This window comes from Pristis pectinata, chromosome 10 (genome assembly GCF_009764475.1).
Source record: "Pristis pectinata isolate sPriPec2 chromosome 10, sPriPec2.1.pri, whole genome shotgun sequence".
Classification (NCBI taxonomy): Eukaryota; Metazoa; Chordata; class Chondrichthyes; order Rhinopristiformes; family Pristidae; genus Pristis; species Pristis pectinata.
The window spans coordinates 45,167,274-45,194,163 of record NC_067414.1 but is presented as its reverse complement, the minus strand read 5'-3'; the positions used below and the strand labels follow the sequence as shown (position 1 = coordinate 45,194,163).

At 41.5% G+C, this 26,890-nt stretch overlaps 1 protein-coding gene across 1 annotated transcript in view; it reads right to left on the bottom strand.

Moving 5' to 3' along the window:
- slc35f1 (solute carrier family 35 member F1) overlaps positions 1-26,890 on the bottom strand; it is a 229,047-nt gene that overhangs the window by 65,578 nt on the left and 136,579 nt on the right. The window contains exon 3 of the mRNA XM_052024786.1: positions 24,100-24,227. Within this exon, the coding sequence (XP_051880746.1) occupies positions 24,100-24,227 (128 nt within the window). The remainder of the gene's footprint in view (positions 1-24,099; positions 24,228-26,890) is intronic.

The following is a 26,890-nucleotide window of genomic DNA, read 5'->3' as shown; positions in this document are numbered from 1 at the left end:
AAGACAAACTTCACAACAGTGATTATTTACAATGCTGAGCTTCCAAACACAGAAAAGCTGTGAGGAGCTTTGCCCAATGAGAGCACAAAAACAGCCGCCAACACCCCATTACTCTTTTACAAGGGCTGAAATCTCACTGGAAGCTTCCCAAGTAAACTCTAATTCTGGCGGAAGGAACATGGGGAGAAATAGGAATAAGGTGATTTACCCTGAGGTCCAGCTACCTTTCAGCTGGGTCCCAATATTAACTTGCTCTTTTGAGCAAATAGCAGCATGCATACAGTACAGAAGTTAAATTGTGGGGCAGCAAAAACCCATGAGGTACAAGTGGAAACATTGTTTTATAGGTTTGCTTATTTTCCATAATGATCAAGAGTGTAACCCTGGACCATACATGAAAACATGCAACCATCCTGCTTTGTCCCCTCCTTGCAATGGTGTTTACACCAACCAACAACCCCGACCCCATCTCTTACTACTAACCCAACTGCCAGTGGCATTTTCAGGCTCTCAGCTGAGGTTTCCTGCTGCCAAGGAGTCCCCTCACCAATAAGCCAGTGGGCTAGAGTTGGAATACATTAACTGAAATGAGGCCTTAGTGCCTCAGTTTTATCAGCTGTGTCCTCTGCTTCAAGGCTTAGAAACCTGAGGAGCACTGCCAAGTGTTTTCATTTGAATGAAAAACATCACGATGCTGGAGGAACTCAGCAGGCCAGTCAGCATCCGTGGAGAAAAGCAGGCCGTCAACGTTTCGGGTCAGGATCCTTCTTCAGGACTGAAGATTGGAAAAGGGGAAGCCCAATACATTAGAGGGAAAAGCAGAGGAGTGATAGGTGGACAAAAGAGGGGAGGCGGGGTGGGCACAAGATGGTGATAGGTATTTGCAAGTAAGAGATAGTGATAGGCAGGTGCAGGGGAGGAGGGGAGAGCAGATCCACCGGGGGATGGGTCAAAGGTAAGAAGGAAAAAAGGGGATTAGAAAAAATAAAGGGAAGAAAAGAAGAGGCATGGTGGGGGACGGGGTTGAGGAGATTACTTAAAGTGGGAGAATTTAATGTTCATGCCGTCAGGCTGAAAGGTTCATTTGAATCCTGATCCAACATTCGGCTGTGACAAGTGTGGCTCCAAAAGATCATGAGGGATATTACTTCTCATTTGTTATTCTTTAGAGCTTATATTTTAATTGTCTCTGAGGAATTTTTCACAACTACACATGACACAGATTCTTCAAAGCATATTTTTGCCCATTTACCTCTTTGAGCTCAAAGCAGCCTTTGTCCTACAGTGCAAATGTGGAAAGAATGAAATCTGTTTGGATTCTGTTAGATCTGTTAGAATTCTGTTTTGATTTGATGATATAAAAGACTCCATGAAACAGAGCTTGAAAGATCAGACTAACTTTGGGTGTGGCACCACACCTCCGAGTCAGAGGATTGTGAATTCAATCTCACACTGGAGGTTTCAACACATAAACCAGGCTGATATTTCTGTGCAGAACCAAGAGACTGCCATGCTGTCAAAGGTATGTCATTTTGATGAGATGCTGAACTGAGATTCTATTCACTCACTGGATTAAATGTCCCATGACATTTTGTTTTGAAAGAGGAGAGTGATCAGACTCTGGTGCCCAGGGAGCACAGCGGCACAGCTGGTAGAGCTGACGCCTCTCAGCTCCAGCAACCTGTGTTCAGTCCTGACCTCTGGTCCTGCCTGTGTGAGACTTGCATCCTTTCCCTGTGACCATGTGGGTTTTACCTGGGTGTTCTTGTTTCCTCCCAATCACAAGCCAGTTAGTAGATCAACTGGTCACTGTAAATTGTCCCTGGTGTGTAGATGTGCAGTAGAATCTGGCACAAAATAATGGGATTATGGAGAGAATAAAAACTGGATTAGTGTAGGATGAGTACAGATGTGTGCTTTATGGTCACCATGGACTCAGTGGCACCGAAAGGCCTGTTTCTCTGCTGCATGATTCTAAGATTATGTGTTATCCCTCAACTAAGATTGCTACAGCTGACTATCATATGCTGTCAGTAGAAGCTTGCTGTGCACACTCTGACTGCTGCATTTCCTATATCACAACAATGAGGGTGTTTAAAAGTCCTAGTTACTCGATCCTGTAGTGGTGTAGTGGGAGCATAGATGAAACTGAACAATCAAAGGAGCTGAACATAAGACTGTAAGAAAGTAGAAGCAGGAGTAGGCCACTCCACCACTCAAGCCTGCCCTGTTATTCAATATGATCATGGCTGATCTCCCCAGGCCTCATCTTCTCTTCTGTGCTAGTTCCTCATAGTCCTCAATTCCCTGATCTTTCAAAAATGTACCTATTGCCTCTTTAAATACTCCCAATGATCCAGCCTCTAACACCCTCTGAGGTAGAGAATTCCAGGGATTCACCGCCCTCTGCAAGAAATTGTGCCGATGCACCTCAATTTTAAATTGTGTACAATTCTCCAGGTGTGGCCTCACCAGTGCTCTGCACAATTGCCATAACACTTCCTTATTTCTAAACTCTACCCCTCTTGCAATAAAGGCAAATATGCCACTTGTCTTCCTAACCATTTACTGCACCTGTCAGCTTACATTGTGTACAAGAAACCTAGATCCCTCTGTATTGCCCATCTTTCTCAATGTGGACAATAGTGGTATTGGTATTGGTTTATTATTGTCACTTGTACCGGGGTACAGTGAAAAACTTGTCTTGAATACCATTTGTACAGATCAATTCATTGCACAGTGCATTGAGGTAGTACAGGGTAAAAACAATAACAATACAGAATAAAGTGTCACAGCTACAGGGAAGTTCACTGCAGGTAGGCAATAAGGTGCAAGTTCATAACAAGGTAGATTGTGAGGTCAAGAATTAAATCTCATTGTATAAGGGAACCATTCAATGGTCTTATAACAGTTGGGTAGAAGTTGTCCTTGAGCCTGCTCCAGAGGAATAGTCCAGAGGAACTCAGTAGGTCAAGCTTGAACCTCTGAGTTCCTCCAGCAGTTTGCTTTTTGCTTAAGGTTCCAGCATCTGCAGTCTCTTGTGTCTCTAGATAATAGTCTGCCTTTATGATTCCTCTTACCAATGCTCATAACCACATACTTTCTCGCATTGAACTCAATGATCTTATTAAGTGAAATTTGATATTAGAAGTACAACTTCCAAATAAAAAAATCTGTACAAATGGTTTCCTGATTATCATCTGTTACCCCAAACTGGCTGCCATAATTCCAACATTACGCTAATGACATCTCTTGAAAAAATAGAGTTATCCATAACGAACTTCGGGATATCCTGAGGTGATGAAAGGCAACGCACAAATACAAATATTTCTTTATGTGTGAATCGGAAAACATGCTATTTCATGAAAAGGACATTTAAGAACATGGCTGGGTGAATAACTATTTTATAGCTGAGAAAGAAACAACGCCAAGCAAATACTCATACTTTCTGTTATTACACTGAAATATTTTTATATAATCTCAAGCAAACAGCAAGGTCACAAATCATTGTCGTGTTTGATACAGCAAATCATGTATTTCTGACCTTCAGTTAATCACTAAGATGAGAACTAAATTCCAACTAAACTATAAACAAAACCATGCATTAGTAATATTTAATATAGTGGTGCAGTTGTTTCAGTAAATTAGAAAAGAATTATAATTGAAAGTCTTTGAAATATTCTTTTCAGGGGCTTTATGCCCATAAGCATCAGTTTAATTTTCAGAGCCTCCAAGAAGGACTAAAAATGAGTGCAATTAGTAGAAGGTCCCTGTGGTGATTGGAATGTTCTGAGACCATGGTCAGTTTGGGGATTGCCAGCACATTTTTTTTAGAAAAGAAAAATATCCATTTGCTCTGAAAGTAATTTGTGCCTCCATTTATGCTGCTTACCTTTATTTTAGGTGAAGCACAACAGAAACAGAAGTTGTGATAGATCAGATCCCACAGTACCATGTTACTGTGTGCTTCACTATTCAATTTCAATGAAAAATCCTTCTGTTGGGAAATCTGGGGACTTATTCCAAATTCCATAGGTTTCCCTCCAGGTCTGACAAGTGCCCATCTGATATGCACAGGGGAGCTGGAACTTGTGCCTCCATGCCCCAGAACAAACATATGCTTGACTACCATGTCTTGGAGGAATGGTTGACACATGCACCAACATGCCACTCATGCAGAAGAAGGATTTAATGTTCATGAGACCTGCTTCATCATTACTTAATAGGGACTTGCCTGAGCAGATGCCAGGCTGTGGATTCTGGGGCTGGGATCCTGCCTTAGGTGTGTACTCTCCCAAGTCCTCGCGTATTCCACAGCTCTGGATCCTCATGCCAACCAATCGCCAGCAGTCAACCCTCACCCTGGCTTTTCTACTGACTTCCTAGTCCAACTCCATCCTTGACCTCCCTATCAATTGCCAGCAGCTGCTCCTTTCCCTGAGACCCCACTGACCCCACAAAATCCACCACTGAATCTCAATGAATCTCAACACCTGCCCCCCAAATTTTTCCCTCCACACCTCCAACCTCCAACACTTCAGCCATCATCTCCAACTGCTGCACTCCACTCACTGCCACCCAGACTTGTACACTTAATTCCCTACTGCCTTGCACAATAGTGGAGCATGAGAAGGAGGGGGCTTGCAGACTCTGATGACTATTCTGTACTGCAATGTGTGTGCAACTAAGTTTGCAGTGATGGGACCTGAGATGAAATGCTAATTGGACAGTGCCCCATTAATGATCCTTTAAAAATGCCTCTCAATTTCTAAGCACAAGATCAATACTTCCAGAAATGTTGACATATTTTTGTCAAATTGAAAATACATGCAGCAGTAAGAAAGAAAAGATAATTGTTCTAAGTTGTGCTGCTGATATTCAAACCCACATCTCAAGGTTCAGCAACAGTTTCTTCCCCACTGCCATCGGGTTCTTGAACCGACCTGAAAAACCTTAATTCTATCTTGGACTATATTTCCCCTCAACTCGCACTAATGTCATTATATTTATTCTGTTATGCAAGTTATGTATAATGTAAATTATGTATAATGTAAGTTAATTGAAGTTTATATAATTTATGTTTGTCATGTTTTGTGTGCTGCTGCAGCAAAAAGCTAATTTTCATGGCATTTATACCCTGGGTATGTCTGCCCATGAGAATAAACTTGAACTTGACTTGAAGTGCCAGAGGGGACTGCCAGCTATCAGCAGCTGGTGGAAACCATCGAAGGATGCACAGTGAAAGTCTGAGACCAGGTCAGATATTGCTGCATTGGACTGGCTGCAATGTTGTTGAGCTCAGCATTGCACATAGACTGTCTAAAGAAAGGAGTCAAGTGCATTTCACATCCAGCCCCTCAGCTTTATGCTAGGAAGAGCTAGCTGATATAGAAACAATCACCAACCCCAAGGAGAAAATTAAATGCTGGTTGGTGCTTGGCTTATTTCATCTTACCTTGCTGTATTTTAATTGCTTTGTAGTATTCTAATGTACTTTTTAATGCTTTTAAAAACTGTTTTGATGATTTTAATTTTTAAATCTGAATAGCTCTAAATGCCTCTGTCAAAGCCTGTCAGAGATTCCAGTGGTGCGACTCAGGATATGCATTGAGGTCTACTCTGGCTCGAAGCTGGGGTCACAAGGTCAGTTCATTACTAACTGTGGGCAGGAACCATGTCAGCAAATCTGGGCAACAGATCAGAACCAGGTCCAGGTCAAGCCAAAAAAATATATATGCACACGAAACTTAGTCTGTGATGCCTGGATTAGAGGGCATGTGCTATAAGGAGAGGTTGGACAAACTTGGGTTGTCTTCTCTGGAGTGGCAGAGGCTGAGGGGAGATCTGATAGAGGTTTATAAGATTATGAGAGGCATGGATAGTGTAGACAACCAGTATCTTTTTCCCAGGGTTGAAATGTCTAATATTGTGTTATCATGTAGTTATAATAAAGAACTACAGTTCCCAGTAGGCAGTGCAAGGGGTCACATAGGGGAACAGGAAGTGGCTGTAAAAAGAGAGGGAAAGCAAGCCAGTCTGTTGTTGGTTAATAAAATGTTCAGATGTTAAACCCATGCGAAGTTTGTCTCTTGATGAAGAACAAACATAACATGGTGTCAGAAGTTGGAGTGAGGTCTGAGCAGGGAGAGTAGATGAATACTGTGTGCAATTGAGAAAGAGACTCAGTGAGTACGAAAGAAAAGCTGTAATAAGACCAGTATGATGAGGAAGCACACTGTTCCTGAAGTTTAGCAGTACCGGATTTACCAAGAGAGATTCCGGTGAGAGGCCGAGAGTTCCCGTTATGGATAAGCTAAGTCCTCCCACGCCTATGCAGTTTACTGGCAATCTAACCGATAATTGGAAACACTTCAAACAGCGATTCAACATATATTTAGATGCCAGTGGAGCGGGAGGAACAATGAAAAATTGAAAGCATCTATTTTTCTGCAGGTGATTGGCAAAGATGCTTTGGACATCTATAACAGCTTTCAAATTGATGAGACAGCTTTTGAGTTGGGCACTTTGATGAAAAAATTGAAGAGTATTTTATCCCAAGTAAAAACATCACATTTGAGAGATATAATTTTTTTTTCCTGTGACCAGAAACAAGGTGTTAGCTTCGACCAATACTTAGCTGAGCTTCACACACTGAGTGAGTCTTGTGAATTTGGAGATTTGAGAAACTCACTAGTTGAAGACAGAATAGTTTGTGGAATTCCAGATAATGGACTCAGAGAAAGACTGTTGCGTGAAGAAGATTTGACCCTGGAAAAGGTGGTGAATATGTATAGGTCAGCAGGAACCACACGAGCACAAGCTAAGGAGCTGCACAGGGCAGACACAACATTGCATTCTGTGAAAACAAAGAAGCAGCACACAAGGCATTTCCGAAAGCAATAGCAAAGCATGGAGGAAGGCTCAAACAGCAAATGCAGCAGATGTGGAGGTAGATACATTCCAAAGATGTGCCCTGCTTATGGGAAGTCCTGCAATAGCTGTGGGAAGAAGAATCACTTTGCAAGGTGCGGCAAAGCTGGGGCTAACAAGGGAAAGGTGCACACAGTTGATGAGGAAATGAAGGAATTCTTTGTGGATTCTGTACACACTGTGGCTGCTAGTAAAACAGAATGGAATGTTCCAGTAACTGAGAATGAGACAGTAATTCCATTCAAGCTTGACACCAGAGCTCAGGGGAATCTGTTATCCATGGATGCTTGTAAGACTGTCACAGTAAAGGGTATGATTTACCCTGTGAAGTTAAAAGTGACAGGCTACACTGGAGTGAAAGTTCCAGTAAAAGGGGGCTGTATGGTGACCTTTAAGCACAGGGGGCAGGACTTAAAATCATAGCTATTGATTGTAGAAAAGAGAGTACAGCCAATATTAGTTCTGAGTGCATGTGAAAAGCTCAACCTAGTGAAAAGAGTTTTCATAGTAGCTTCACATACCAAAGATAACCACACAACACTCACGGAAGAGTATGCAGATGTGTTTGGGGGGCTTGGATGCTTACCTGGTGCACACAAAATTTACATAGATGAGGCAGCGGCTCCTGTTGTCCATGCATGCAGGAAAGTTCCATTTCAACTTAGAGATAAACAAGAACTAGCATGCATGGAATGGATGGATGTCATACAGAAAATTGAAGAACCAACAGATTGGGTGAGTTCACCGGTCATTGTGCAAAAGAAAAATGGAGCATTGCGGATATGTCTAGACCCAAGAGATCTCAATAAAGTCATCAAGAGAGAGCATTTTAAATTGCCAACACGGAAGGAGATCATGTCCCGGTTTTCAGGTGCCAAATGGTGTAGCAAGCTCAATGCGTTGTCTGGGTTTTGGCAGATGAAGCTTGATGAGACAAGTTCGAGACTGTGTACTTTTAACACACCACAGGGAAGATATTGCTATCTTCAGCTGCCATATGTGCACCGGAAGTCTACCATAAAACCATCTACATGATTTTTGAGGGCATACCTGGTGTCGAGACCATGATGGATGATGTCATCATTTGGGGGTCCACCAAGAAGGAACATGATACTCGACTAAGACAAGTGCTTGACGTGACAAGGAATGTCAATTTTAAATTAAATAGAGAGAAATATGAGTTTGGTATTAAGACACTGATCTTCATAGGAGATGTCATATCTTAAGAGGGAGTGAAGCCTGACCCAAGAAAGATGTCAGCCATTGAAAACATGGAGAGGCCCCAATACAAAAAGGGGGTGAGACATTTCTTAGGGATGGTGACTTACCTGGCTAAGTTCATCCCTTGACTTTCAACAGTGTCAGCACCACTTAGGTCACTCCTTGAGCAACAAAATGAATGGATTTGGTCTCATGAGCAAGAAGAGTGTTTCCAGACGTTGAAAAGGGTCCTAACTGAAGAGCCCGTGCTGAAGTTTTATGATCCGGAAAGGTGTATCAGGATATCAGCTGATGCGTCCTGGCACGGGCTTGGATCTATCCTACTGCAGCAGCATGATGGCATATGGCAACCTGTGGCCTATGCATCAAGGGCTTTAACAAGTGCAGAAGCCAACTATGCACAGATAGAGAAAGAGCTTCTCGCCAATGCATATGCATGTGAAAGGTTCCATCAGTACATCTATGGGCAAGCTATTGAAGTGGAGACAGACCATAAACCACCGGTCTCAATTATGTCCAAACCACTGAATGACTGTCCCATGAGGATACAGCGCATGTTGATAATGCTGCAGAAATATGATGTGAAGGTGATCCACACATTGGGAAAATATATGTTTGCTGCTGATGCTCTGTCTCGAGCAGTCAACAAGACAGAAAAGAGTGACCAACAGGTTAATGCAGATATACAGGCCTATGTTGACATGATTATCACCTCTCTTCCAGTATCTCCGGATAGAACAGAGCAGATTAGGAAAGCAGCAGAGGCAGATGAAACAATGAAAGTACTCAAGGATACAATACGGAAAGGATGGCCAGCAGCAAAGGATGACTGTCCAATGTGTATTCAGGATTATTGGGCATGCAGAGCTGAACTGTCAGTAGTGAAAGATATGGTCTTCAAAGGGAACAGGTTTGTGATTCCAGTGTCACTACGCAAGGAGATGCTCCAGAAGATACACGAAGGGCACCTTGGGGAGGAAAAATGTAAACGTAGAACACGTGAAGTGATGTAATGGCCAAGAATGAACCAAGATATTAGCCGGACCAATGCTTCATGTGAAATATGCCTTACCTACAGACCAATAGTAATGCAGCAAATGAAAGCAACACACCTGCGAAAACAAGTACCAGACCAAAAAGGTCCATTAAATCACCTCAGAGACTGATTGAAAGCTGCTGAGTGACAAGGGTTCTTGGCAGGTTTATAAGGACAAAGTATTGTGTTTGTTTTTCTTTAAAGGGGGAAGATGTGTTATTATGTAGTTATAATAAAGAACTACAGTTCCCAGTAGGCAGTGCAAGGGGTCACATGGGGGAACAGGAAGTGGCTGTAAAAAGAGAGGGAAAGCAAGCCAGTCTGTTGTTGGTTAATAAAATGTTCAGGTGTTAAACCCAAGCAAAGTTTGTCTCTTGATGAAGAACAAACGTAACAAATACCAGAGGGCATGCATTTAAGGTGAGAGGGGGTAAGTTCAAAGGAGATGTGCGGGGCAAGTTTTTTTTTACACAGAGAGTGGTGGGTGCCTGGATTGTGCTCCCTAGGGTGGTGATGGAGGCAAATACAATAGGGGCATTCAAGAGGCTCTTAGGTAGGCACGTGAATGTGCGGGAAATGCAAGGAAATGGATAGTTTGGCGGAAGGGATTCATTTAGTTGGGCATCTGATCGCTAATTTAATTAGGTTGGCACAACATTATGGGCTGAAGGGCCTGTTCTGTACTGTACTGTTCTATGTGTGGGTGACCAATGAGTTTTCCAGACTCTGGATTCAGGCTCCAGATTCTCAATTCAGGCTCTGGAGACCAAATGATAGAAGTAATAACTATCTTAAGGTATATGGGTATTTTGCTAAGGTGAAGAAATGGTAGATAAAAGTTATGAGGATGAGTGCATGGAGATGTGAACAAGTTGCGTTGACCACCTGTCTGAATGCATCAGATAATGTGCATTAGGAGAGCAAACTTAAACACATACACACGTGTAGGTATTCATTAGGAATGGGGAGGAAGAAAAGCTTTGAAAAAAGAAATACCAGTTGCCTGTTGATGCTGTAGTTCAAGATTAAGTTATCTGAAAGATATTGTCAATAGCTCCAGTTGTGCACTGTTTTGTATAGAGTTACTTGTCCACATGTGATTATCAAAATACTCATGCATCACACAGAATTGCTCATGTGTCTTTACATGGGACAATGCATCTGAATGCCCCTTACAAGACCAGTTAAATGGAGGAAACCAAGGTGTGAAGGGCTTTATTATACGATGATCAATTGTGACTATGGAAGGTTAGGAAAACTTTTGGGGCCATCATACCAAGAGGAAGAGGTTTTGACCTCTGTTCCCAGGTGTGCACAAGGGAGTATGGAGTCATCTGCAATACCAAAATCAGAAAAGGGAGACTAAAGTACCACCTTTTGCGCAGAATGTTGGGAAGAGGAACTGAAGGAGTCTTGACCTCCCAATCCACCAGGCTTAAGGGCAGCTTCTATCCCACTGTTATTAGACTATTGAATGGTTCCCTTATACGACAAGATGGACTCTTGACCTCACAATCTACCTTGTTATGGCCTTACCCCTTATTGTCTACCTGCACTGCACTTTCTCTGTAGCTGTCACACCTTATTCTGCATTCTGTTATTGTTTTCCCTTGTACTACCTCAATACACTGTTGTAATGAAATGACCTGTACTGATGGCATGCAGAACAAAGTTTTTCACTGTACCTCAGTACATGTGATAATAATAAACCAATTTACCAATTTGTTAGCGATTCTTCTCCCAAGCTTGAGCAGCAATCCTGTATTTTGTGACATGCTGAGAACAATTAACATCTTGAATGATATCACTAAATGACTGCAACGCTCAAATAGTTAACACAAATCTTCAATGAGTGCAAACCAGAAGAGTACAAAATTAGTAGGTTGCAATTAAGGCTACAGAATTCAGAGTTTATATGTGGCAATGAATGCTTTCCAGAACTAGATAAACTAGAAAAAAAGAATCAGTTTAATGACACAGTCTTGTCACAGTGCCATAAACAAACAAATAAACAAACCACCATCAGTGACCACAGAGGCACTGGCACACTGAAAATTTCCAGTATTTGTGTTTTTATTTCAGATTTCCAGTATTTGCAATATCTTGGGCTATTTTTGATCCATAGCTTTGTCCAGAGCTAACATACAAAATGGAATCAGTTCAACGTTCAATAATTCATCTATGATCTTCTGTTTTGTAGAGAGGAGAATGTAATTAATTTAAGGCAGGGAGTGATAAACAAGAAGAAGGCAGTGTATCAACATTTTAGTTCCAGACAAAAGCAAATGGAAACTGGAAATCTGAAATAAAAACAAAAAATACTGAAAATTCTCAGTTAGCTGGACAGTTAATGGTTCAAATGATTGACCTTCATCAGGATCACAGCTTCAGACCAATATGGCAACAAAAGGTCCATTTGATTTGCTTGAACCAACTGCAAGGCTACTACGTGCTTTTCAAAATCTCGCCAGTTTCATCTAACCAATCTTTTTCAAGAAGTCCACTATCCTGTTTGCGAGAGTACAAAAGAGAGTATACAAAAGAGAGTACAAAAAAGAGTACAAGAGAGTATACCGTTACACCCGAACTTGAGGGGGGGGCCAATATCCTTGCGGCCAGGTTTACTAGCGTGGTTCAGGAGGATTTAAGCTAGATTGCGAGGGGGACGGGAACCGGAGGAGTAGGTCAGAGGAAGAAGGGGATGGGGAAAAGTCAGATCTGACAGGTAAAGAGGCTTTGAGGAAGGAGAAGCAGAGTACAGGCTACAAAAGTAGTAAGGTGGATGGGCTAAAGTGTATTTACTTGAATGCAAGAAGCATCAGGAACAAGGGAGATGAACTGAGAGCTTGGATAAGTACATGGGACTGTTATATTGTGGCTATTACAGAGACATGGCTGACATCGGGGCAGGAATGGATATTGAATATTCCTGGTTTTCAGTGTTTTGAAAGGGATGGTGGGGGGAGAAGAGGAGGAGGGGTGGCGATACTGGTCAGGGACACTGTTACAGCTGCAGAAAAGGGAGATAGAGTCAATATGGGTGGAAGTTAGGAATAAGAAAGGGGCAGTTACCCTCCTGGGAGTAGTCTATAGGCCCCCCAGTAGCAGTAGGGATACTGAGGAGCAGACTGGGAGGCAGTTTTTGGAGAGATGCGAAAATAACAGGGTTATTACAATGGGAGACTTCAACTTTCCAAGTATTGATTGGCAGCTACTTAGTGCCAAAGGTTTAGATGGGGCGCAGTTTGTTAAGTGTGTCCAGGACGAATTCCTGATGCAGTATGTTGACAGGCCGACTAGAGGGAATGCCATATTAGATCTAGTTTTAGATCTATCAGTGGGTGAGCATTTGGGGGACAGTGACCATTGCTCCATAACCTTACGAATTTTCATGGACAGGGATAGGAGCAAAGAGGATGGGAAGATATTTAATTGGGGGAAGGCGAATTATGAGGCTATAAGGTGAGAACTTGGGAGTGTAAATTGGAGTGACATTTTTGAAGGGAAATGTATGATGGAGATGTGGTCGACGTTCAGGGATTTTTTGCGGGATGTTAGGGAGAAATTTGTCCCGGTGAGATAGAGAAGGAATGGTAGGGTGAAGGAACCGTGGGTGACGAGAGAGGTGGAACAACTAGTTAGGAAGAAGAGGGCAGCATACATAAGGTAGGCAGCAAGGATCAGACAGGGCTCGTGAGGAATATAGAGTAGCAAGGAAGGAACTGAGGAGAGCGAGAAGGGGACATGAAAAGGCTTTGGCAAGTAAGATTAAGGAGAATCTCAAGGCTTTTTTTCCTCGTACGTAAAGAGCAGAAGGATGGCTAGGGTAAAGGTAGGTCCGATTAAAGACAAAGGTGGGAGGATGTGCCTGGAGCTGTGGAAGTGGGTGAGGTTCTCAATGAATACTTCTCTTCAGTATTCACCAAGGAGAGGGGTCTTAATGATGCTGAGGACAGTGTTGGTAAGGGTAATGTTCTAGAGTATGTAGATATCAAGAGAGAGGATGTGTTGGAGCTGTTAGAAAATATTAGGACAGATAAGTCCCCAGGGCCTGACGGAATATTCCCCAGGCTGCTTCGTGAGGCGGAGGAGATTGCTGAATCGTTGGTTAGGATTTTGAGTCCTCGTTGTCAACGGGGATGGTACCGGAGGATTGGAGGGTGGCGAATGTTGTCCCCTTATTCAAAAAGGTAGTAGGGATAGTCCAGGGAATTACAGACCGGTGAGCCTTACGTCCGTGGTAGGTAAGCTGTTGGAAAAGATTCTACAATCTATGAGCATTTGGAGAAACATGGACTGATTAGGGACAGCCAGCATGGCTTTGTGAAGGGAAGATCTTGCCTCACTAGCCTGATAGGGTTCTTTGAGGAGGTGACCAGGAAGATTGATGAGGGTAGTGCAGTCCATGTGGTCTACGTGGATTTTAGTAAGGCATTTGACAAGGTTCTGCATGGTAGGCTTCTTCAGAAGGTCAGAGGCCAAGGGATCCAGGGAGGCTTGGCCATGTGGATTCAGAATTGGCTTGCCTGTAGAAAGCAGAGAGTTGTGGTAGAGGGAGTGCATTCGGATTGGAGGGCTGTGACTAGTGGTGTCCCGCAGGGATCAGTTCTGGGACCTCTACTTTTTGTGATATTTATTAATGACTTAGATGAGGGGGTAGAAGGCTGGGTTAGCAAGTTTGCAGATGACACGAAGATTGGTGGTGTTGTGGATAATGTGGAGGGCTGTAGAAGCTTGCAGAGGGATATTGATAGGATGCAGAGCTGGGCTAACAAGTGGCAGATGGAGTTCAATCCAGAGAAGTATGAGGTAGTACACTTTGGAAGGTCAAACTCTAAGGCGGAGTACAAGGTAAATGGCAGGATTCTGGGCAGTGTAGAGGAGCAGAGGGATCTGGGGGTTCATATCCACCGATCACTGAAAGTTGCCTCGCAGGTTGATAGGGTAGTTAAGAAAGCTTATGGGATGTTAGCTTTCATAAGTTGGGGGATCGAGTTTAAGAGCCGCGAAGTGATAATGCAGCTTTACAAAATTCTGGTTAGGCCACACTTGGACTACTGTGTCCAGTTCTGGTCGCCTCATTATAGGAAGGATGTGGAGGTGTTGGAAAGGGTGCAGAGGAGATTTACCAGGATGCTGCCTGGACTAGAGAGTATGGATTATGAGGAGAGACTAAAGGAGCTAGGGTTGTTCTCATTGGAAAGGAGGATGAGGGGAGACATGATTGAGGTATACAAGATATTGAGAGGAATAGATAGAGTGGACAGCCAGCGCCTCTTTCCCAGGGCGCCAATGCTCAAAACAAGAGGACATGGCTTGAAGGTATTGGGTGGGAAGTTCAAGGGTGATGTCAGAGGGAGGTTTCTCACTCAGGGAGTGGTTGGTGCATTGAATGCGCTGCCTGGGGTGGTGGTGGAGGCTGATACATTGGACAAGTTCAAGAGATTGTCAGATAAGCATATGGAGGAATTTAAGTTAGAGGGATATGTGGGAGGAAGGGGTTAGATAGTCTTAGGTTTGAAGGGCGGCACAACATGGTGGGCCGAAGGGCCTGTATTGTGCCGTATGGTTCTATGGTTCAATGGAGAGGTCTGCAAATTTTAGAAGAGACATTTTTCTGATGAAGGTAATAACTGAACTGCTAACTAGATGCAGCAACCACTGCACCCTTGCACATAAGAAAATTTTACAGACTTTAATGGATGAAAAAATCCTGTGAGGCTTGTAGAACTCAAAGTCCAAATGCTGGGTTTTTGCTTGAGTGAGGGAGACTTACCGGGCGCTCAAATTTATGCAACTTACCTCCTAAGATAAATCCAATTAACTCTGGCAGTGAATTTTGGGAAGGTAAATGGACTGCAAGTGCTGAATCTGTATTAAATGATAAAACTGCACTTTAGTTAGAAGAAATGTATACATTTGGTTGGGTACAGATGACATTCCTCACACAGAGTGAATGTTCTGATCCTGCACTCCATATCCTATCTCTGCCATATATTGATATCAACAGGCACATTATAAGGATAACAAGGGAACAAGAGTGCCTTTGAACTCATGTAGATTGACCTAACCTGATGGCTGATGGTTTAGCTACTCATTCAGGATATATCAGGTCCTCCCCCTCGATGTTCACCTCATTCATTACTTCTACTGCCTCCCCTTTTAACGAGACTATTGCACCATTTTCCTTCTTACATAGAACATAGAACAGTACAGCACAATACAGGCCCTTCAGCCCATAATGTTGTGCCGACCTTTAAACCTCGCGCGAGACTATCTAACCCCTTCCTCCCACATATCTCTCTATTTGAAATTCCTCCATATCCTTATCGAACAATCTGTTGAACTTGACCAACGTATCAGCCTCCACCACCAGCCCCGGCAGCGCATTCCATGCACAAACCACTCACTGGGTAAAATAGCTTCCTCTGATATCTCCCTTGAAGTTCCCACCCATTACTTTAAAGCCATGCCCTCTTGTATTGAGCATTGGTGCCCTGAGAAAGAGGCGCTCGCTGTCCACTCTATCTATTCCTCTCAATATTTTGTACACCTCTATCATGTCTCCTCTCATCCTCCTTCTCTCCAAAGAGTAAAGCCCTAGCTCCCTTAGTCTCTCCTCATAATGCATACTCTCTAAACCAGGCAGCACCCTGGTAAATCTCCTCTGCACCCTTTCCAACACTTCCACATCCGTCCTTAAGCTTTCTTAACTACCCTATCCACCTGTGAGGCAACTTTCAGGGATCTGTGGATATGGATCCCCAGATCCCTCTCCTCCTCCACACTACCAAGAATCCTGCCATTAACTTTGTACTCTGCTTTGGAGTTTGTCCTTGCAAAGTGTACCACCTCACACTTCTCCAGATTGAACTCCATCGACCACTTCTCTGCCCAGCTCTGCATCCTACCAATCTTCGACAATCCTCTACACTATCTCCCTCTGCAATCTTCGACAATCCTCTACACTATCCACAACACCACCAACATTTGTGTCGTCTGCAAACTTGCCAACCCACCCTTCTAACACCTCACCTAAGTCATTAATAAAAATCACGAAAAGCAGAGGTCCCAGAACCGTTCCTTGTGGACACTGCTAGTCACAGCCCAACAATCTGAATGCACTCCCTCCACCACAACACTCTGCTTTGTACAGGCAAGCCAATTTTGAATCTACACGGCCAAGTTTCCCTGGATCCCATGCCCTCTGACCTTCTGAAGAAGCCTACCATGTGGAACCTTGTCAAATGCCTAAGTGAAATCCATGTAGACCACATCTACTGCACTACCCTCATCAATCTCTCTGGTCACCTCCTCAAAGAACACTATCAGGCTTGTGAGACATGACCCGCCCTTCACAAAGCCATGCTGGCTGTCCCTGAACAGACCATCATTCTCTAAATGCCCATAGATTCTATCTCTAAGAATCCTTTCCAACAGCTTGCCCACAACAGATGCAAGGCTCACTGGTCTATAATTCCTGGACTATCCCTACTACCTTTTTTGAATAAGGGGACAACATTTGCCACCCTCCAGTCCTCCGGGACCATTCCCGTGGACAACAAAGACTCAAAGATCCTCGCCAAAGGCTCAGCAGTCTCCTCCCTCATCTCGCTGAGCAGCCTGGGGAATATTCAGTCAGATCCCAGGAACTTATCTGTCCTAGTATTTTCTAACAGCTCCAACACATCCTCTTTCTTGATTATACATGCTCTAGAACATTAATCTTACCAACACTGTCCTCAGCGTCATTAAGTCCCCTCTCCTTGGTGAATACTGAAGAGAAGTATTCATTGAGGACCGCACCCACTTCCACAGCTTCCAGGCACATCTTCCCACCTTTATCCCTAATTGGTTCTACATTTACTCCCGTCATCCTTCTGCTCTTCACATAAGTGAAAAATGCCTTGGGGTTTTCCTTAACCCTACTCGCCAAGGCTTTTTCATGTCCCCTTCTTGCTTTCTTCAGCCCCTTCTTAAGTTCCTTCCTTCCTACCCTATATTCCTCAAGAGACCTATCTGATCCTAGCTTCCTAAACCTTATGTATGATGCCTTCTTCCTCCTAACTAGTTGTTCCACCTCTCTTGTCACCCATGGTTCCTTCACCCTGCCATTCTTTCTCTGCCCCACTGGGACAAGTATATCCCTAACATCCTGCAAGAGATCCCCGAACAATGACCACATCTCCATAGTATATTTCCCTTCAAAAATGTCATCCCAATTCATACTTGCAAGTTCCAGCCTTATCGCCTCATAATTTGCTCTTCCCCAATTAAATATTTTCCTGTCCTCTTTGCTCCTATCCTTGTCCATGACAATGCTAAAGGTTGATAGAGACTGATACAAAACATGCATCAAGAACTTCAGCCTTGCTTCTCCTGTCATGCATTTTGGTTGGTCCAACCTCTTTTTACTTCCTGTTTACCATTTATATGCAGAAGAATTTTGTTGCCTCTCTTATGCCACCTATTCAGACATTAGACTCCAGATCTTTGCCCACTCACGTAAACTATTTATATTACTTTGTATCCTCCTCGTCCTCTTCACAACTTACTCTCCTATCTATCCTTGTGCCATCAACATCAATTTAGCAACCATAGAGTTGGTGCCTTCCAAGTCATTTGGAGAGCAGCTCTTCAACCATCGGATGGAAGTGAGTGAGCAGGACCCTGGCAATGACTTTCCACGTAATGGACAACTGGGAGACCGCTCCATAGTTACCACATTCAGACTTATTCCCTTTCCAGAAAAGGGTCATGATCATAGGATCCAGGAGATTCCTTAGCCTGTCCTCAACCTCTCATACATGGGAGATGAGTTTGTGAACTTGCGATGGAAGTCCTCCTTCAAAGTGTTTTAGAACTTCAGCAGGGAGACCATCTGCTCCTGACAAAATCCTTGTTTTTCAGTTGGCATTTGACTGTTTAGATTTCTTGTTGGTCAGGCTGGTGGTGAGGCTGGACTGGATAGTTTGCCGAGGAATGGAGTCAAGAGCACTCCTATCACAGGCAGAGTCATGGTTAAGGAACTTTTCAAAGTATTCCTTCCAGCAGATGTTGACTACCTCTCTATACTTAATAAGTTCACCTCACTCTTGGCTCTCAGCAGGGTGAGCTGTTGAGTGACTGCATGGCAGATAGCTGTGGCAGAAGAACCCATGCATGCCATGGACGGAGTATGTACTGAGATATCAGTCTAGCAGTGAGCAACTCACTGGTTTCTGTGAGAAACATTACAGGCCAGTTTTCAGTTCATTAAACGGTGCCTTGTTCTGAATTCCCACAGTAGAACATTGAAGAGGAAGATGAAATGTAAGAAATTTAAAGGTGAAGATAATGCAACAACTTTGGTAAAATCATTAGTGTTAAGTAATAAATAATAGTAGATTTTCGAGGTGTGTGATATTGGACTCTAAACAGGATAGAACACCTAATTCAAAGCAGGGCAATTGATATTAAGAGTTGGAGATTACGATACAGAAAACAATGCTGATAATAAAAAACTTGTTTGGTACTTCGAAAAAGAAAAGAGCTGATTCTTGTGTCAATAGGTTCAGCAAGAGTCAGCTAACATTCAGGGATAGGATCAGTAGCTACTAACAGCCACGACACATAAGTGACAGGCAATGACCATCTCCCTTTTCTTACTGACATTCCATGGTAACGACATTGCTAAATTCACCAACATCAACAACCTGGGGGTCACCATTGACCAAAAACTAAATCAAGAAATTATATTAATACTACAATTACAAGCAGTTCAAGGGATGTAAATTCTGGATCATTAAATTCATCTTCTTATAACAGCTTCAAATCCCTTTCATTACCTTCCAAGCAGAAATCTGGTGTAAAGGAACACTCTCCATTTGCCTGGATGCATGCAGCTCCAACAACATTCAAGAAGTTTGACAGCATCCAGGCAAAAAGGCCTACTCGGTTGACACCCCATTGATCATCTCAAACATTTGCTTACTCTGTGGCAGGTGTTTTGAGATGCAAACCCTGTAATTTTAGAACTGTTCATTTTTAGAAAAGTAAATCATAGAAAGAATCTGAAATTTGTCATTTTGCATGCAACGTCAATGGCAGTTTGTGCTGCTGGTGTCTGATTATCGCATCAGTGCTCTAGAATGGCAAGACAGACTAAAAGGACAGCAAGAAACAATGAGGTAAGGGCATTTGATGGTTGATGAGGAATCGGTGGGCTGAAGTGCCTGTTTCTGTGCTATTTGACTATATGGGAGTGTACGCTGAGAAAGAAAGAAAAATAAACCATTCTAGTTTAAACAGTAGTGTAAATAATTTCCTACAAAACAGAGTTACACATTTCCCCTTTACTTATGAACTATTTCCTGAGTAACAGAATAAAAATCTTCTTGGAGACAAAAAAAGCACTGCTTGATAATTACAATACTGCTGCTGGGTGTGAATATTGGTAATGGACTAATAACAGATTTAGCAGCAATATGCAAAATTTTTAATTGATATTGTTGTTAAAAAATAACATCCGTTTTGCCTGCAGTGGGTGATAACAATCCTTTGTTAAAGTTATCCTAACAGGAGCAAGATGAGGCAGGCTCATACTCTAATATTCTAAAAATGATCCTCAATGCAACATTGAAACCAGTACAAGAATCAGCAACTCCTAAAATCTGCAAAGAACAAGACCTGATCTGTGGTTTGGGAAGTTAAAATGAAAACCAAAAATGCAAAAGATTGGGTGTATCTGGCGACACAAATATAAACAAACTGAAACTCCAGATTAAAATATTATAAAATTACTCAAATTCTTCTTGGCATTCTTTATGTTTATCTGCTTGGCTTATGTACTCAGATAATACAATGTGATGAATAGACTCCTTCTCTAGGGCAAATTTCTATGACTATGGCAACAGCGTTTCTTCAATTAATCTATCAGCACATCTTTGGGATGTGGAAGGAAACTGGAGCACCCAGAGGAACATACTGAATCACAAAGAGTATGTGCAAACTCTACATTTACAGTGAGTTTTGTCAGGATAAAACCCAGGTCCCTGAGCTGAGGGGCAATAGCATTAACTACTACAGTGCAAACATCCACAATTCCTCATTCTCTGTGGATCAAATCATGGACTATCATAACAGTGTGGCCAAATGTTACAATGGTTGATGTTTTTGATGCTATTTATTGAGGAAGTGAAGCAAATTTCTATTTTGTGAAGTGTCATCATCAGCTGTAATATATTGAGCGCATTGAAGGATCAGAAGACTGAATAAATCCAAACCTTCCTTTAATTTTTTGTATTAACTTCCATTCTCTTTACTTTCAAGAGAACCAAGTGAAATATCATAGGACAAATTTTAATTTAATGAAATGATAAATTGCAATGTAGAAATAGATTAACAAATAAGACAAAAAAATTGTGACGAAATCTATAACAAATGTATGGCTTGAAATCACTCCAGCAATAGATTGTAGAATAGTGTCAAATACCACCTCCTTAGTCCTCCAATTACTGTAACCCCTCCAGTTCTAAAACTTTCCAAGAACTCTCTGATACTCCATCCATGAATTCTTGGTGATCCCTTATTACTTTCCCACAATGCTTCCGTCAAAACTTTAGGGAAAGCATTAACTCTTCGTTAAAAAAATGCAGTAGTTTGCTACTTTCATTTACTAACACTCAGAAGAGTTTCATTTGAAAACTCAAATACATTTGTGCAGTAAGATTAAACATAGTGATTCGACACAAGGGAAACTAATGGTGGCCACAGCTGAAGTACTGTGTGCATTTTTGGTCACCACATGATAGGAAGGACATGATTGTCTTCGAAGGGGAATGGGGAGGTTCACTAGAATGTTGCCAGGGATAAAACATTTCAGTTATGAGGAGAGACTAGATAGGCTGGGTTTGTTTTCCTTGGAGCACAGGATGCTGAGGGGGGACCTGATAGAGGTGTATAAAATTATGAGGGTCATAGATCAGGAGAATAGTGAGAAACTTTTACCCATAATGGAGATGTCTAAAATTAGATGACATTGTTTTAAGGTGGGGTAGAGGGTTAGACAGGTTCCCAGGAAAAAAAATCTGGATTGCACTGTGGGAAGATCCTAACGTTTAATCTCATAACGTTTAAGAAGTCATAGAGTTGTACTGCATAGAAATAGGCCCTTCAGCCCACTGCATCTGTGCCAACCATCGTGCTTATCTATATTAATCCCACTTCCCTGAATTAATTCCATATCCCTCTATACCCTGCTTATTCAGTCATGCCTCTTAAATGTCTTTAACTGTTCCATCCTCCACCATGTCTGCTCATTCCAGACAACAATTCCCCTTTGAGTGAAAAATTTACTTCTCAGATCTGGATGAGCATTTGAACAGACAAAGCATAGGTAATGCTCCAAGTGCTGGTAAATGGGATCAGTGTAGGTGGCAATTTGATAGTCAGCATGGACATAGAGGGCCTATTTCTGCCCTGTATAACTCTAGGACTCTAAATTTTCCCAATAATTCAGAGGGTGTATGATCACCAAACCTTGGATCTTAGTCCACCTAGTATGAAGAAGTCAATGGTAGTGTAGCGGTTAGCGTAACGGTTTACAGCACCAGCGACCCGGGTCCAATTCCGGCCACTGTCTGTAAGGAGTTTGTACGTTCTCCCCGTGACTGCATGGGTTTCCTCTGGGTGTTCCAGTTTCCCCTCACATTCCAAAGACGTACGGGTTAGGAAGTTGTGGGCATGCTATGTTGGCGCCGGAAGCGTGGCGACACTTGCAGGCTGCCCCCCGAACACGCTACGCAAAAGATGCCTTTCACTGTGTGTTTTGATGTACATGTGACTCATAAAGAAATCTTATCTTATCTTACCTTGATCGTTTCACCAATACATGATTGTAAAGTGACTCCAGCCTAAGTGAAGTGCAATAATAAATGTTTCTGTGGTGTTCTGTGTCGCTCAGAAACTTGATTGGGAACTTGCCAGTGTGATTTACTCTTGCTTGCCTGACACAATTTTTCTGTCTGTCATGTGAAAGCTGATGTCACTTCCTGTGCTATGTTCTTTTTTGGAATATTACAAAAGAACTACAACACAGAACATGGAATATAGCACAGGAACAGGCCCTTTGGCCCACAATGTCTGTGCCGGCCATGATACCCATCGGAACTAATCCCATCTGCCTGCATGTGGTCTAATATGACTAAATTCACTGCCTTTTCATGTGCTTGTCTAAATGCCTCTTAAATATTGCTATTGTATCTGCTTCCACCACCTCCCTTGGCAGCACATTCCGGGCACCTACCACTCTGTGTAAAAAAACCTAGCCACATAAATCTCCTTTAAACTTTCCCTCTCTCACCTTAAAGTATTTGACATTTCCACCTTGGGAAAAGGCTCTATCTACCCTATCTATGCCTCTCATAATTTTATATATTTCAAAATGGTCGTCCCTCAGCCTCCAACACTCCAGAGAAAACCATCCAAGTTTGTTCAACCTCTCCTTATATCTAATACCCTCTAATAAGGCAACATCCTGGTGAACCTCATCTGCACCCTCTCCAAAGGATCCACTCCTTCCTGTACTGTGGCGACCAAAACTGCACAAAATACTGCAAATGTGGCCTGACCAAAATTTTTATACACTGCAACATGACTTCTCAACTTTTATACTCAACACCCCAACCAATGAAGGCAAGCATGCTGTATGCTTTCTTTACCACCCTATCTACTTCTGTTGCAGCTTTCAGGAAACTATGGACTTGCGCACTTAAGATCCCTCTGTATATCAGTGCTCCAAAGGATCCTGCCATATATACCAGCAACAAATTTGGGCGCTTTTAGAATAATTATATTTTAATAATGTGTCGTTGGTTTGGATCCATAGAATTGCAAGAGAGTTGCAACCTAAAAATAATTTGTTTTCTCTCTTTCCCAGTTTTAACAAAGGCTGAAATGCTAACTCAATTTCTCTTTCCACAGATGCTGCCTGATCTGCTGAGTATTTCCAGCATTCTCTGTTTTAATCCAACTGTACATTCATGTAAGTGTGGCGCTGCTTATGTCCAGTTTTAGAACTGGAGTTTCTACCTGCCTTAATCACCCTTTAAAATCATCCGGTAACCTTCAGTTGCAAATGTGGGTGAAAGATTAATAAGCAATGAGTATCATTTCACATCCTGACCTGCCCACAACCTGCTTTCCCAATGTCCTTTTCTTCTAAGAAGGTCACATAAAAGGATTCCCATTTAGGAACCCATTCTGAGTCATTGATAATGCCGTGGAAGAAAAATACCACACTGACTCATAAGCAATCAATAAAATGAAATAAAATATGAAGAACTGGCTTTGATTCTTACACTAGCAAAGCTGGACATCCATTGCAGAAATGAAATAGCACCTAATGATGAGCTGGAATAAAGGAGTTAACGTTATGTGAAAACCATAATTTTCTCATTTTCACAACCTTATGTTATTCACAGCATTATGTTATGGAGCTCCCACCTACTTCCAGGATTACAGGTCATCATCCTTCTTTCTTGTGTTATTCTGCCTCACAATCACACGCACAGTGGGCACTAACAACATGAAAATCAGCCCAGTAAAGCTGGGAGCTTTGCTGCCAGAAAGACATTTGTGACAATGCTTTCTTTATTATCCTTCCATTTTAAACTCTATAAACTGTGGAGGAAGAGACTGTTTTCATAGCAGTTGTAGCTGATAAAATTAAAATCTGTTTGGTCCTATAAACGGCAAGTAATCTGTCCTCCCACATTCCAGCACAGGCATTGAACTCAGAATTCAATCCCATTCCATTAGCATGCAAACAAAGCCATTACACAATGACATAGTGCTATTTTATCAGGTAACATTTGACACTAAGTCTAGATTTCAGCTGAAGCATTATTGATAGCAAACCTTTAGGCACATACCTGCACGCTAGTCAGGGTTGTATACTGGTATGCCTTTATTACAAGATAGTTGGCTTCTATATCTATTACTCCCAAGATCATGTATTTCCACCATCTTCTTTTTAGTATTGCCAACAGATTTTCCTCTCCTATGCAAAGGAAAAAGACACGAGGTTACAAACCCAATACGTCAAAATGAAGAAATAGGATAAAACTATTTAGGTGAAAAGAAAGAATGCATTGAATCTATAAAATAAGGCATTTTTATTTTCTGTATATTTACAATAAAAGCAGCAAAGATGTAGCTGTGAATACAGCAAGATGTTCGCACATACCTTGCCTATGTTTGTAAGCATCTAAATGTGTGTCCTTTCTTTTGGCTATCACATTTTGTATTCAATTATGTGGAAGAATATCAATGTATTGATTATATAAAAACAGCATAAAATGAAAACATTTAGCATTTGAACATTCATGGCCCTCAGCAATATCACAGATTGTCTGATGCTTGATCTATTATGTTTTTGTTCCTGTTTGAGTATGCAAATCATCACAAACATAGAAAAAAGAAACTGCAAGAACTTGAAATAAATATATCCAATAAGGAAATTCTGAACACAGCTGCTTTTATACATTTTTCAAAAATTCAATTAGATCTGAAAATTTATTTTTTCATATGCAGCTGCACAATTTAGATACGGAATGAAGGTACATTATCTCAGTCTGCTAGGGTGCTACATTCTACTACTTTCACATCTACTAAGCCTATTTGTATCAGAGGTTAGAGTTCATTTTTTAAAATCTAATCTTCATGTTTTCTTTCTTTTAGATCCACCATTAATCAAAATAAATTGTCAGCATTTCACTAATTCCCAGCATACCTGATTCTGAATTTATGAAATTGAACAATCAGCCAAAGACCTGTGCATCAAAGAGATCACCTGAAAATGTCTCCTTTCCATTAAAGAACTTTTAAATTAAATTTAGATAACCTTCCAAATAAAAAGGAAAGGAAATAACTATATAAGCATTAATAAGGTCAAAGCAACTTTAAATATTTTCTTCTTTGTAAAATTACTTTGTGATAAAGAATTCCAATTATGCATATTAATAATGAAGGATTTATTTTTTGAGAGGAAACAGCTTCGACTGACATAACCAGGGAAAATTAACCACTCAAGAGTTTTCCTCCACTCAAGAATTTTCACTTTAGGTGCAGAAGGACAACTGTTGATAATAATTTATCTGCTCATTATACACAATGCCTTCTTTTTCTTTCTTTAACTTTAACGTGCTCTACCACCTGTTTCCCATCACCATCACAATTACACCTGATGAGATATATGGTCTTTGTATCCAAAGTTGCAAGAATACAGAATATTCCTTCACGTAAATTGAAAAGAACAAAAAAAATGTTATGGGTATAACACTGGTGGCGTATTGTCGGTTGCTTCCCAAAATAGAGTGGACTTCCCATGTTAAATGTATTCATGTTCACTTTAAATAAGTTCTTTATTAGACCTTATTAGAGCTCTTTATTATAAGCTCTTTATAAGCAATTTATAATATAAAAGCAGACTGAAATTGGGATTGTGAACAGATCCAATATCAAAATACTACAGGATATACAGATCTGAAATAAAAACTGAAAATGCTCAGCAGTTTGGCAGCATCTGTGGGGAGAAACATTGGTTTAGATGAATGGAAGTTCCAGTGAAAGTTTATTAATCTGAAGTATCAACTTTGCTTTTCTCTCTTTGCAGATGCTGCCTGACATGCTGAATATTGCTTGAACCTTTTGTCTTCAACTGCAGTTTCAATCCACCAAATGTCAACCTATTTCCTCAATCTAATTTGCTGACATTCTCCTTCTCCAGATGAGACTGTTCCCTTCCTTTTCATAATGAAATTCCTTTGATCTTTTGTTCTGATCCCTCTGTAGCAAGACATTCTTTCTTCCAAGCCCAATTCAAGGTAGTTCTCCTGCATCTGGTTATATTGCTACTCTACATATCCTTTTATGCCCTAGGCTTTGGAGTTGCTCCCTAAACCTCTACAATTCTATAGTCTTTCTCTTCATTTTAGACATTCCTCAAAGCCTACCTCTTTAATCAAGCTTTTGATCACCTGTCCTAACATCTGTTAATGTGACTCAAATTTTTATGTTGATTTTTCTCATGCTGTTCCAGCTGCTACCAACTGCTGACAAAAGTAGGGCTTCTCTTGATGGTTCTTACAAAGAGATTCATTCAGATTCACAAGTAATTAAAAAAATAGTCACACCATCACCTTGGATACTTACAGCCTCTCTGTGGTGGCTGCTCTTGGTAAATGCTTGAGAAAATGGAATCTGTTATTGGAACTGATTCCCCAAGAGAAATGTCAAAATAGACCACAATTAGTAAATGGAGCATTGGCATGTTCTCATATCCAATTGTACTTAAGAATGATTGAAACAGCATGCATTTTCCCACAAAGCTAATCTAGTACTTTAAAGACAAGCAGAATGATAGACAAGGTAGAGTCATTTCCTTTTTAGAAGGGGTAGATATGAATCTTCCTAATGAATAGATATGCTTACACAAGACTTTGATGCAAAATAAAGGTATGATCTGAGTCATAAACAACAGGTATGATCAGTCATAACCTTTTCGCTCCAACCCTCATTAAAATCTATTTAAATATACCAGAAGCTGTAAGGAAGTTAGACACATGTAGTTTCTTCCTATAAATGACTCAAGTTTGCAAGTAATCTTTGCAAAATTACAAACAGCCATCATTATCTGTCCAGAGGTGCTTGCAGCTACTTTCG